The following is a 12688-nucleotide window of genomic DNA, read 5'->3' as shown; positions in this document are numbered from 1 at the left end:
GGAACAAAGAAATATTGTCTTAATTTATAACGATCCAATATTTTCAAAAGTTAACATAGTGGCAGTGGATATGACAAATATAGTGTGTTTGGAATATTATTGTTATACACTTTTAATTCTTGAAAATCCTTAAGGGACTAGATTAAGAACGTAGCGTTTAAAAATGTAATAGGTCTTGCTGGATATATAAGCGTAAGAGTTATTATTTAGTGATCTAATATTTAACAATTATTAAGTTATTTTCATAACAAGTGTGATAAAAGTTAATTATTTTAAAGGCGATAGTTATGACAAATTTCGTTACGTAACTCGGTAAGCCTTACGTTGTGTATGTTGTAATTTGTCTTGTTAAAGGGTGTTCTAAAATAACTGAACTTGCCTGTGTGGACTTTGCCGAAAAGGTGACAACTATTTAAAGTTCTGGATACAACTGTGGTAACCCACAGGGTAATGCAAATTAATCTATCGCAGAATGTGCTGTAAAAAACAGAGTAGAGAAGAATAATTCGTCTTGTCAATTGGGTTCTAATGTAATTGTACGAGCCTGTGTGTGCCTTTTTAAAGAGAATTATTTAAAGCTCTGTATACAACTGTGGTAACTCACGAGGTAACGTAAATGAACTTATCACTAATTATATTGTGATAACAGACGAAAAAAAAAAAGGATTTTTTCGAATTTTATATACAACTATGATATTATATAGTGTAAAGAATTTTTGTACATACTTTTGACTTGTTTTGAATATATTATTTTCAAACAAGTAGATTGTGTGCTGTCCGTTTATTGTTTGAATTTATCGCCAACAAGTCACAGACACCTACTGTAGAAGAATCCCAGCCAATATTAAAACCCTGACAGGCCTAATATTAATATCTTATGATAAATATAATTGTAATTCTTCTACTTATTTGTTGAAAGAAGAAATGCTAAATTTCAAAGAAAAACAAAAGGGAAAATCTTTGTTCTAACCCATTAAACAAAGCATGTGAAAAATCAGGAGTTAACAACATGAAAACTATAAAAAAGTAACATAGCAAACAGAAAATAAACAGTCAGTAGGCAACATATAAGAAGCATATATAGCACCATTACAACTGCTATAAAATATACTAAAGCTTCTTTAAAATGAGCACCACAATCTTAAACAATATTGTAAAAAAAACCATAGAAAATATTTATTATATGCTGCAACTCATGCAGGTACATAAACTGTATACATATATATATTTTTTATACAAAGCTACTCATAACTATCAGTATCAGGTACAACATTTCCTTTTGACAGCTGTACATAGATTTCAAACTGAGAAAAAATATTGTATACTCTGTTTTAAAATAAAAATAACTACTAAGCATACTTTTTCTACTGAGAATAAAAATATAATGTTCCAGTTGTATTCAGAACATGCTTCCAATAAAACTTTTATCAAAGCAACATGAACAAACAAACGTCCAGGCAATTTCCTTTAACAGGAGAACGTAGAAAACTTTTGTACACGAGAAAGTCTGATCTATCTTATTTTGAAACACAAATAAAGTATGAATAAAAAATGTCTTCAACAATAAAGCTTTACAATGAATTCCTTTTTTTTAACAGACTAAATGTAGAACCTCTAATAACAAAACCAAAACCACATATTATTACATATTGGAAGGTCAATACTACACAGCATTTCTAAACTTGAAATATTGTTAAGGAATGTGAGAAAATTGTTAACCGAATTTTGATCAATACATGTAAATACTGAAATATATGATGTATCTTAACGATTTTTAAAATTGTAGAGAACAATTGAAGAAAACACAGAATAAGGTCATATAATGTGTGTGCGTGCATATTTATAATGCACATACACTTTCATAAAAGTTAAAAAAGGCTTGCTTAAGTGATATCACATTATTCTTAAAGCTTTACAAAACTCAGTGACCATTCCTTAACAAGTGCAAATTTCTAAGTTTACAGTTTCTGAGCATGAGTTATCTATCACTCTGAAATGCCTTGCAGTGTTAATTCTGTTAGAACATTGTCCAAATACTGAGGATCTGGATAACCGTGGCCTGTGATATTTGAGCCAAATTCAGTCTTATGGTGAATTTCGTTCCAAGTTACTGTGTTTGGTTCACCAGTTGTAGATGACACCCCGACAGTAAAGATAAGCCGGCGTTCCCATGCCTTGACTAAGAGTCTCAGCACCTGTAGATAAAAGTTTAGTAAGTATTTTAGATTACCAAGATATGATAAAGACATTTTGAAAAAACTTTAAAGTTTGCACTAGACAGACTTATTTCTAGCTAAGCACAATGTCAGTCTGTCACTGATGGAGAAAAAGTTTTTCAGTTGTATATTAGAACATAGATGGGATGATCTTGTACATTAACCTAAAAGTTATATCAAATAAATAATTTTAAAAGGTTACACTTTACATATAGTCAAAATTTGGGTGAGACAACATTTAATTGAGTCTTAGTGAAGGTTTGTTGCTTTAAATTCTGACTGCATTTTCTTTTTATAGTAACAATTTTAATCTTCTTTGTATTTTCAAATATGATTTTAACTGTTAGAACATGTGTACACAAAAGTGTATCTTAAAGCCAAACACAAAGTGTGTACAGATGGAGATGACTCTGCAGTTATTTATTCCAACTATACAGTTTCAAAATACTCGAATAACAATAAACAGATAAAATTACTACAATACAACATAGTATTGAAACTGATGGTGCACACACAGCACCAAAAAGAAATAGTTACTAGCCAACCAACACGGTATTAAAAGTTAATATTTTCCAATACTAAATATGTATTTCCAATAGGTACTTACCTCTTCTCACATTCTCGATTCATTACTGCTGTCTATGTGCGAAATTGTTTCGTTCACCACTACACGTGATATTGCTGCATTGTTACGTGCAAATAAACATGCGACAACCCTCCATTAATGGGAATACAATATATTCTCCTAGCATAGCTGACCCCCTCTATACTGAGTGTTCAAATATCACTTCGAGATTAGACAAGAAAAGAAGCACCGGAAGTGGGAGGTTAGTTTCTATCACAAATACATTTTCGGTAATGGAAAATGTTCACATTTGAGATAATATGTAACCTTTTCTCACATACAGCTAGAATACCATGTTGAAGTGGTGGGTGGATGGGAAGATACAAAATTGATCTACATGAGCATCCTTCAGGAAATGTCTGATGGCAACCCATGGAGTAACACACCTATACCATTTAACAGTATAGGAGCACACCCATGAAGAACTGCATCTCGTCTTTACCAGGGTATGCTCTTCACCTGTACATAAGTGTCACTAGGACAGACAGAATATACAAGCATAGTTCAAAACCTGCATCAGGTTCATGGAAGTGCTATATGTGTAATATGGCTAGTGTGCATCAGACCATACATGGTGGTTAACTTCATTCCAAAACCAGGTGGCACAAGGAATATGTTGCCTGGGTTGCAGTAGAAGAATGGTCCTCACCATCTTCACCTTGAGCCAAGTGAAGCAGAATGGGAATTTATCATCCAAACTGCAATTGCGTGAGTACTTATGTTGGCTGTTCCTGTGGCAATTCAGTACAAAACCAATCAGAAACCCAACACCTGGGCAGTAGTAGGATGAGGGAAACCAGCTAGAGGGATGAACTGTACTACACAAACAGAACACAACTGCCCCATTCTCTACTGAGTGGAATGGGTCACACTCAGTAGGCATCCTTCATGGTCCACCACCCCAGCAGCTTGGAACTGGTAAGCAGCAAGGACTCCCATGCTCCACTAGAAGAAAAAAGGGGAATGAAAGCATCTTGGGGAGCCCAGAGGAACATATTAAAATAAGATAGTACAATGGGTGACCATAAAAACCTTATTTTTAAAAGCAGGCAAGCACTAGTTTCTAAATTAGGCATGGAGGATGGGCAATAATTTTCTGCCTAGATTACTTATGATAGTCCACGAGTGGGTATGATCTGGATCAGGCCTTATATATGAAAATGAGCACTTCGAGTAGTCTTATGGAATACTCCATCTCATGAGTGAGCCTATATCAGCTTTTGATGGTCCTACTATATGGATTTTGTATAAGCATACCCTGGCAGGCACCACTCGCCACTGAACAGGATCCTGTAAAGCATGAGAAGGCTGTATACAAGTAAAAAAAAAAAAAAAGAGAGAGAGAGAGAGAAAGAGAACTTACCCAGTCAGAGCTTGTATGAGGTGTGGTGACCAGAGATAGTTTATAGCCTGAAAAAGAAGATATGGCAACTTGATGGAGATAGTGTCAAAAAAAAATGTGAGGGCTTATCCACATGCTAACCCAAACAATCTCCTCCAGTAGACAGTGGAAATGAGTACCCAATGAGTGTATAAGGTGTTGGATATGATGTGAGGATTTCTAGAAACATTGATGAACATCTCCATATAAAGAAGAATATGCTAAATGGATGAGCTGATGAAGCTATCAAGTAAGGGTAACTGGAGAAAATCACGGGTGGAAGAAGAATTCCAAGGAATGAATAGACAGGATCAGTAACCATGAAAGGGAGCAGTGTGGGCCAAATAAGAATGGGCCACACAGACAGGACAGAGTAGGTGATCAGGATCTGAGTGAGAATAAAGATGAGGAATAGGTGGAAGATATACAGGAGTGAATATGCTGTCACCCTTATGTGTCACAGACAAATTGGGAAGGAAAGTGCAATCAGGATGGAGAAGAACATATGAGTGATGGAAAAGATTGCATAAAGAATCAATGACCTTTGGCAAAAAAGAAAGAGATGGTACAAGGAACAGGAAGCCAAAGGTTCAAAGGGCAGAGCACAGAGAACAACATTCAGGTCCCCACTGGGAAAGCAAGAAGAAAAGGACAAAGAAGGTGAAAGAAAGAGCACAGTGAAAACTGAGGAGGAAAACTGGAAATAGTAGAAAGAGCCACTTGGCAACCAGCAATGGTTGATACTGATAAACCCTGATCAAAAAGCCAATGTGAAGAATTCTGAGAGATGGGGAAGAGAAGGACGAAAAGAGGAGAAAGAATGATATTGTGACCAGCAACAAAAAAATGCAATTTCTAATGATAGATAAGGAGGGAAGATGGTCAAATAGAATGGGAAAGGAGGAAACCTACATGTGAAGAGAGTTTGGAATGTCTAGCAAGGGTCTGGACAAATCCCATGGATGAATTCAGAGTGACAATACAGCTGGATGACAGAGAGAAGAACAAGGTTGAAGAGGAAGAGAAGAAGAGGACTGTATAAGGTTCAACAGAGGATACTAGGTTTGAGTCAGCCAGTAGGGTACCACAAGAAAGACCTGACAATGAGTGTCCCAAATGAGGGCCAGAACACAAGGGAGAAGACAAACAGAGGGATAACCAGTTCTGACTGAATGAATGTGTCCACCACCAAAGCTAATGGATGCTGAACAGGAAAAGGAAAGCTTGGCATTGTTGTAAGTGGCAATAGCATCTGTGAGAGGGGTGCCCAGATGAGAGCACAGCCACTTGAAAATCTGAGATTTAAGGGACTATTTCGTGGAAAAAAATCCTGTTTGGCTTCAAAGAATGATCTGCAACAAAATTCAGAACATAACATGCCACTAGATAGACTTCTAAGGAATGGGCCCAGAAGAGAAGGTTGAGGATGTGGAAACACAGAGAGTGAGATCAAGTGCTCTCCCTGGTGATTGATAGAGGAAACTACAGTTGAGTTGTTCATAAGGGTCAGAACCAAATAGCTACACAAGACTGTAAGAAAATGATCGAAAGCTCGACAAACCACCAAGAGTTCCTAAAGATTGATATGAAGAATTAATTCTTCTGTGGTCCATTGACCTGAAATCTCCAGAGTTAAGACAAGTGCCCTACCATGTAAAGGAAGCATCTGTAAAAAGATAGAGATCCTGACAAGAGGGAGGAAGAGGAACACCTTCTGTCAAGCCACAAGGTGAAAGATGAATGAGGAAGAACAGAGATCCTGAGAGAGGTTCCACTGATTGTGCAGAGTTCAATGCAAATGATGCATGTGAGCATGGCCCAAGGGGATAAAGGGTTCCACAGAAGCACAAGTTCCCAACAGAGAGAGAACTACCTATGCAGGAAGAGAAGGAGAGGACACAGCAATGGAAAACAATCACTCCATGTCCCTCAAAAAATGCAGAGAAGGCTGGGCTGTGCTGAGGTGTGAATTGAAGAACATACCCAAATGAACCAGATATGAAGTGGGTGTGAGATGAGACTCCTCCAGCTTGACTAACCAACCAATCAAAATGTGCTGCCCCTGAAGGAGGAGAAGAATATCGTCATTGGAATCCTATTGAAATGGACATAAAAATTACTACCCATCCAATACAGTATTGAAACTGGTGGTACATACACAACAAAATCCACATAGTTACTAGCCATCCAACACAATATTGAAACTGGTGGTACATATACAATAAACAGAAGTATATGAAGTTTGGAGATGGTTTGAATGAGCAATAAAATAAACTTTATTAGCAAATGTACAAGGTTTTGACAAGCTTTTGTCAACATTAGGAACAAGTAGTTTACATAGACACAGCTATATATAAGCAATATAGAACAAAGAGGTTACATGACCGGAGATTGCATAACAGTTCAGTAAAGGTATCTTCATACTGTAGGGTATTGGTTTAGAATAGGACTGTTTCATTCAATTAAGATAACTTCCTTTTGTTCAAAATTACAGTGTTATAAGTTTTTGAGTTGCAATGTCAGTAAACATGGAAGGGTATTTTTATTATATTCAGTGAATCTGGTTTCCAATTTTCTTTCAGTTTCTCTGATGTAGAATTCTGGACAGTTATTGCACATAATTTTACAAATGATATTGGTATTGTGTGATTCTACATAATTTTTTTTTAGTAATGATTTTAGTTTAGGGCCAGGTTTTTGAGTAAATTTGAAATCGGCAGAGATTCTACATTTAATGGCAAGTTTTGTCCAAGTGTAGATTATCTTTTAACTAATTTCAGGGAGGAATGGCAAACTGCAGTGTAATGCTGTGTTTTTGTTTGGTTTATTAGTGTCAATGTTCTTCTTGGGTTGAGATTTAAGGTTTTTGTTCAGATGGTTGCATGATAATTTTTTGACAACAGTTGGTGCAAAGAAAGGAATGCTTTACAAGGTCGATTTCTTCACCTATGTTGTCACTTGAGCAAAGTCTTGAAGCTACATTTATACAGTTTTTTAATGTATTGATTTTTTTTGTTTGGATTCATGGGCAGAATTCCAGGGCATGTAGAAGCCCGTGTGAGTGATTTCTCAATAAATTTTGTTTTTGAACTGTGTACAAGATCTCATAATTTCAAGGTTAGGAAAATATTACTGCTTGTTAGTTTTGTGTACAATGGTGAATTTAATATTTGGATGAAAGGCGTTTATGTGTTCAAAGAAAGTGTGTATGTGTTTGGTAGAAGTAAAACAAGTAAAATTGTCATAAACATACATGTGCCAGTATAGGGGAGGATGAAACTTGGATTGTATTTCAATCTGGGTCATAAATATGTCAGTAAGAACAGGTGAAATAGGATTGCCCATGCTTAAACCATCTATGTGAAGAGTTTTTGTTGTTGTAAATTCTAAGAGGGAAACAAGAAGTGTACTGGTGATGTGAAATGAAGGAGTGGGGGTCATTGAGGTAAAGGTAAAGTGCAATATTACTAGCTTCCTTCACAAGAACTTCGGTATAAAGTGACACAACATCAATTAAGGCTTTAGTTGGTTTAATGTGTTTCTGAAAGTAAAGATATCCATAACAAGGAATCTGCAGATGTTTATATATGGTGTAAAAGCCCAGGTTATCTAACTGTTAAAACTGTAGTTAAATGAGTCATAAGTGAATAATATAGGTTATACGGAGCAGTCCTGTTCATGGGGTTTAGGAATGCCATACAGTTGTCTTGTGTATGAGCCATGTTTCTGTAGATAAAACTTTCTGTAATCAAATTATCTTTCTTCATGTGTAATAGGGTTCTGTTCAGTTGTTTGTTAGGTTGTTTGGGATAAGTTTAAATCTCTTTTTATTGGAAAGGGTGTCTTTAATTTTTTCGATATATTCTGTGTTGTTTGTGATTACAGTAGTGCTGCCTTTGCTAGTTTTCAATTTTAATGTTAGTGTCTTTCTTCAGATTATAGATGCATTTAATTTTGTTGCTTGGAAGATTAATTTTCAATTTACAGGTTTGGTTGACTGCATTAAGGGTTATGTTAGAGAATTGTTTAAAAAGGTTATATAAAATAGTTTTTAGGAACTTCATGGAACCACAGTTTGTTATAATTACTTCTCATAAAAGTCTGATGGCTTCTGTTCTGGATTTCTTCTTATAGTTGGAATATATCTAGTAAAAATACAGCAATTTTAAATAAAGAACCAAACATGAACAAATCCAAAACTGAGGCAGCCATCTTAATTGAACAAAACAGCCCTACTATAAACCAACACCCTGGAGTACCAAGATACCTTTACTAAGCTGTTAAGCAATCTCTGGTCATATGACCTTTTTGTTCTATACTGTGTATATATTGCTGTATCTATGTAAACTACATGTACGTGATGATGACAAAAGTTTGTCGAAATGGTCCATTTGATAATAAAGTTTGTTTTATTACTCATTCAAGCCATCACCAAACTTTATTTTTTTTAAGTGAGTTCCTTGTTATAAAATCAGCTGCAGAGTATCTAGCTGTGTAACACAGTACTTAAAAACAGCTTCTATCCATCCAACAATAATAGAATCATAGATGTTACAATTCTGTGTTTGATACATTTCTTAACGTGATATTCACAATAAAAAAAAAGATCATCATTACAGATAACACTTTAACCTTTTCTTTCTTTATTTAAAGTGTTCAGCAAGTGATGCACTAAAGTATTTTATTTCATATCTTACTAAGAAGCCCTGCTTGGTATAACAAGTAGATACTCTCTCTTTTCATGGTTTTCAAGATCATACATCTAAAGGAACTTTTTTGATGTATGTGTATTATTGAAAGTGGTTCAACTCTTCAATCACATGAGACACACAAAAAAACAAAACAAACCAAGAGATGTAATAATTATAATAGTCCTAGCATATTTGCAGTAAGAAAATAGTATTTTAACTACACTTTTCCTTTGTACATACTGTCAACAAAGTCTTTCATTCAATACCAGATAATACTTTGCAAACTTAGACACCATAAATCAAACTTATGTCAGCTTGAATCATTTAAAAATTTACATTTCTCGAAGATGAACAACCTATTATGCACCATTCAGCCAGCCATGTAAATAAAAGATCTTAGCTGGTGAAGTATGAACCTTCTTAAGGTATGAAAAAAATGTTTTTTTCCAAAAGAAATCAGCAGTTCATTATTCATTCCTTAAACAATGGTCTAAGTATTTAGAAATCTTCTTTTATTTTATTTAATTAACTATATCTGTAATAATCAGTTTCAAATACTAACTCCTCCAGTTTGGTAATAAAATCAAAATGTCTGGTATTTATCTATATTTTTACCAAAGAGACTATAAGAGGAGGAAAGTGAAACATCTCACTAACTTTTCTTCCTTTATCTGTATCGGGCAGGTAACAGTGCCGTGGAAATCCACGAGCCGTGTAGGGTTTATTAGGGTTAGGATGCTCAGGACCCTGAAACAAAAGATTATCAGATGATATTGTTTAATTCTTAACATGCTAAAATAAGTCACAATAACAATCTTTACCTGAACCTATAATAATATATTGATTAAAAAAATCTGGCAGATCTTTCTAAACAGAATGAAAACTGTAGTTGTATCAACATCTTACTGTCACCAGAAGAAACTAACCAGAGGATTCTTTCTTTTATAGCAAAATTGCCTTGTAAGAACAGAGTATCTATGTCATAATCAATTAATTATTTCACTACAGGCTCAGTTGAATCGACTGAGTTGGTGACCTCAAATTGACATTTACAGTTTCCATACTATAAAGTCTAGCATGTTTTGTGCATCTTCACAGAATTTCGCAAGCTTTCAGTTATTATACTAAAAAGTTATTGTTTTATTGCCCTTTGAATCGTGATTACTGATATTCCCACCTTAAAATTTATAAATCACTTAGCAAATATGCAGCTCTCATTACCCCATTGAATTACATATCAGATGAGGTACTCGTGAGTTGTTTGTGAGCTTACCTCTTGAAACAATTTCATTATTATTATTACTTATCTTACTTAACCTAAAAAGTTTCTTATTTTTACACTTTAGTTACTTTTATGAAAACAAATAAAGAATATACATGAAAAAAAAAGAGGTAAAGTACTTACCTGGGTCTTCCTTTTTTTGTGCTGTTAACTGTTGATAACAAGTAAATCTACTTTTATATACTAATGGTAGTAATGCACTATATAATTTTTTATTTAATTAAATAATGCACTGAAGAACACAGAATAATAAAATGCAAAAATCAGACACTATCCCTTAACTATCACAATTTTTCTTGCTTTCTAACTATGCAACATTAGCCTTTAAAACTTCATCTATGCTCCTCAATGTGCTTCCTGTGGAAATAGTTTGAACTGGAAGTGAAATAGAGAATTCTCTGTACTGAAAACAACATAATATATACCTCATTTGATAGATTAAAACCTTGGCTTCCTATTGATTATAAATAATATAGTATTAAATGTCAGACAGAACTATTGGCAGTTTCTGAACGAATGTCATAGGTGAGCATGGTAAGAGATGTCTGATTTTCTATTTGATGGCTTTGTAAGTAAATAAAATTGAAGGCTATGAAAATTATGCCTTGTTTAAGTCATGACAACATTATAATTAATAATTTATGTTAAATTTCATACTTCTTGGAGGGGCGGTAAACAAATTAGAGAAGAGAGGATGCCTAGAGAGTAAATGTCATAATTCTCATATGAGGGGAAATTCAGATTTTTTTAATATATTGCCATATACAATTATGTAATTAAAACTTATATACTATTAAAATTTGGATTATTAGCTGTGTTTTTATGCCAAATTTACTTGTATACCATGATAAGAAAGTAGTATAATTACATTTTGAATGTAACTCACTAAAACCTCACGACATGCACAATCAAGATGTTGTATATTTATAATAGTTTCTTGATCCAGGAGCTGTATTAGAACCATTATTATTTCAATCATACTGAAAATATAGTGGTGGTGGTTAGAAAGTGGTTTTGATTATTGTAAAAGATGGCAGTATAAAGAGGTTGAGTATGTTATATTAACATAATTTTGGACCCTCACTATCTCATTAAAATGCATGTCACCACATCCAATTATACTATATTTGATGACTTTGTATCATAAAATAGCCCTGCAGCATAGTTTCCATTGCCAAAGGCTTCAATGTAAGGATGTCATACCCCTCCTCATTGACTTTCCATAAACTATCAAGTGTATGAGGATGATGGTTTCCTAGCATCTACTTCAACAGGCCAATTGCACAGAAATTCAGTGACTTCACTGCAAATACTGAATTAATATTTCATGGAAGGAACTTGTGCCACTTTTCCAAATGGAGATTCCTTTTCTTTGTGCTGTATACTGTTGATTAGAGCACATGGCTGGCTTTTGTCACTGGCCTTTGTGCTGTATACTGTTGCTTAGAGCACATGGCTGGCTTTTGTCACTGACCTTTGTGCTGTATACTGTTGCTTAGAGCACATGGCTGGCTTTTGCCACTGACCTTTGTGCTCCTGGATTCTCACCTATTATAAGATTCTGCACTTTTCTTACCACATCTGGGGTACAAACTGTTATGAGTCTCTTTACGGATTGGCCATTAAACCAAGTTGATCCACATTCCTTTGTTTTCAATGCTGTTAAGCACAAGAGATATTTCTCACCTTGGAAATTTTACATTCCTGATTTCAGTATATGAATATTTTGTATCAGAAAGGGATGTCACATACCCTTCCCAAAAGTGATTGGTTTTTGGTGGCATCATACTACCTATACAACACCAAACAATGTCAAAATAAAGTCCTGATACATTCCATTCAACCACAACTTTACAATCACTTGATCTGCTGATTTGCATATTGATAACCATTTTAATGTAACATACTGAAACCCTCTGTATTAGTATTATTTGTATCTAAAACAAGAATTGAGAAAGATGTAATTTCATTGCTAAAGTTCAAATATTAAGGACAGTTATAATTAGAACTTTCTAGTGGTTGCTGTATTTATAATTATTATGAAATTCAAAATTAATCAAATCCTTTACTTTTAAAAACAGCTTACCTGAATTCCAGGAGAAATATTGTAGATAATGTGTATAGTACTATAACCAGGGTAACCAGGAAGGCAGTGAGGTACAAGATGAAAATCCATTGACCCTGGAGGCTGGATACCTGTTTTTTCACCATAAATTGTTTTACAAGTAGGACACTGCAAATGGCCATCCTAAAAAGATAGTTTCAAACAATTTATCTCTCTGGGTTCTATAATATCACTCAATACATTTCTTAACAAGTAAATTCTTAGGAAAACATTAACCAAGTGTGCATGGGTTTGCTCCAATAGTTTTGGAGAAGGAATGTTAACTATAATTCTGAATTTACATAATTCGAAATTTATGATGTATATGTCAGTTGTATATAAAAAAATCAAATGTATTTGTACTGAAGATATGTATGTGAATTGATGAC

At 34.3% G+C, this 12688-nt stretch overlaps 1 protein-coding gene across 3 annotated transcripts in view; it reads right to left on the bottom strand.

Annotated features, from left to right (window-relative positions):
- Positions 1-1151: 1151 nt before the first annotated feature.
- LOC106470062 (E3 ubiquitin-protein ligase DTX1-like) overlaps positions 1152-12688 on the bottom strand; it is a 49232-nt gene continuing 37695 nt past the window's right edge. For all 3 annotated transcript variants that reach the window (XM_013930586.2, XM_022398601.1, XM_022398602.1), the window contains 3 exons: positions 12282-12443; positions 9571-9660; positions 1152-2195 (listed from right to left, as the gene is read on the bottom strand). In XM_013930586.2, coding sequence (XP_013786040.1) covers positions 1986-2195; positions 9571-9660; positions 12282-12443 — 462 coding nt within the window. In that variant the 3' untranslated portion in view covers positions 1152-1985. The remainder of the gene's footprint in view (positions 2196-9570; positions 9661-12281; positions 12444-12688) is intronic.

The sequence above is a fragment of the Limulus polyphemus genome, unplaced genomic scaffold, assembly GCF_000517525.1.
Source record: "Limulus polyphemus unplaced genomic scaffold, Limulus_polyphemus-2.1.2 Scaffold3798, whole genome shotgun sequence".
NCBI lineage: Eukaryota > Metazoa > Arthropoda > Merostomata > Xiphosura > Limulidae > Limulus > Limulus polyphemus.
The sequence above is the reverse complement of the archived record's forward strand: the minus strand, read 5'-3'. Positions and strand labels throughout refer to the sequence as shown.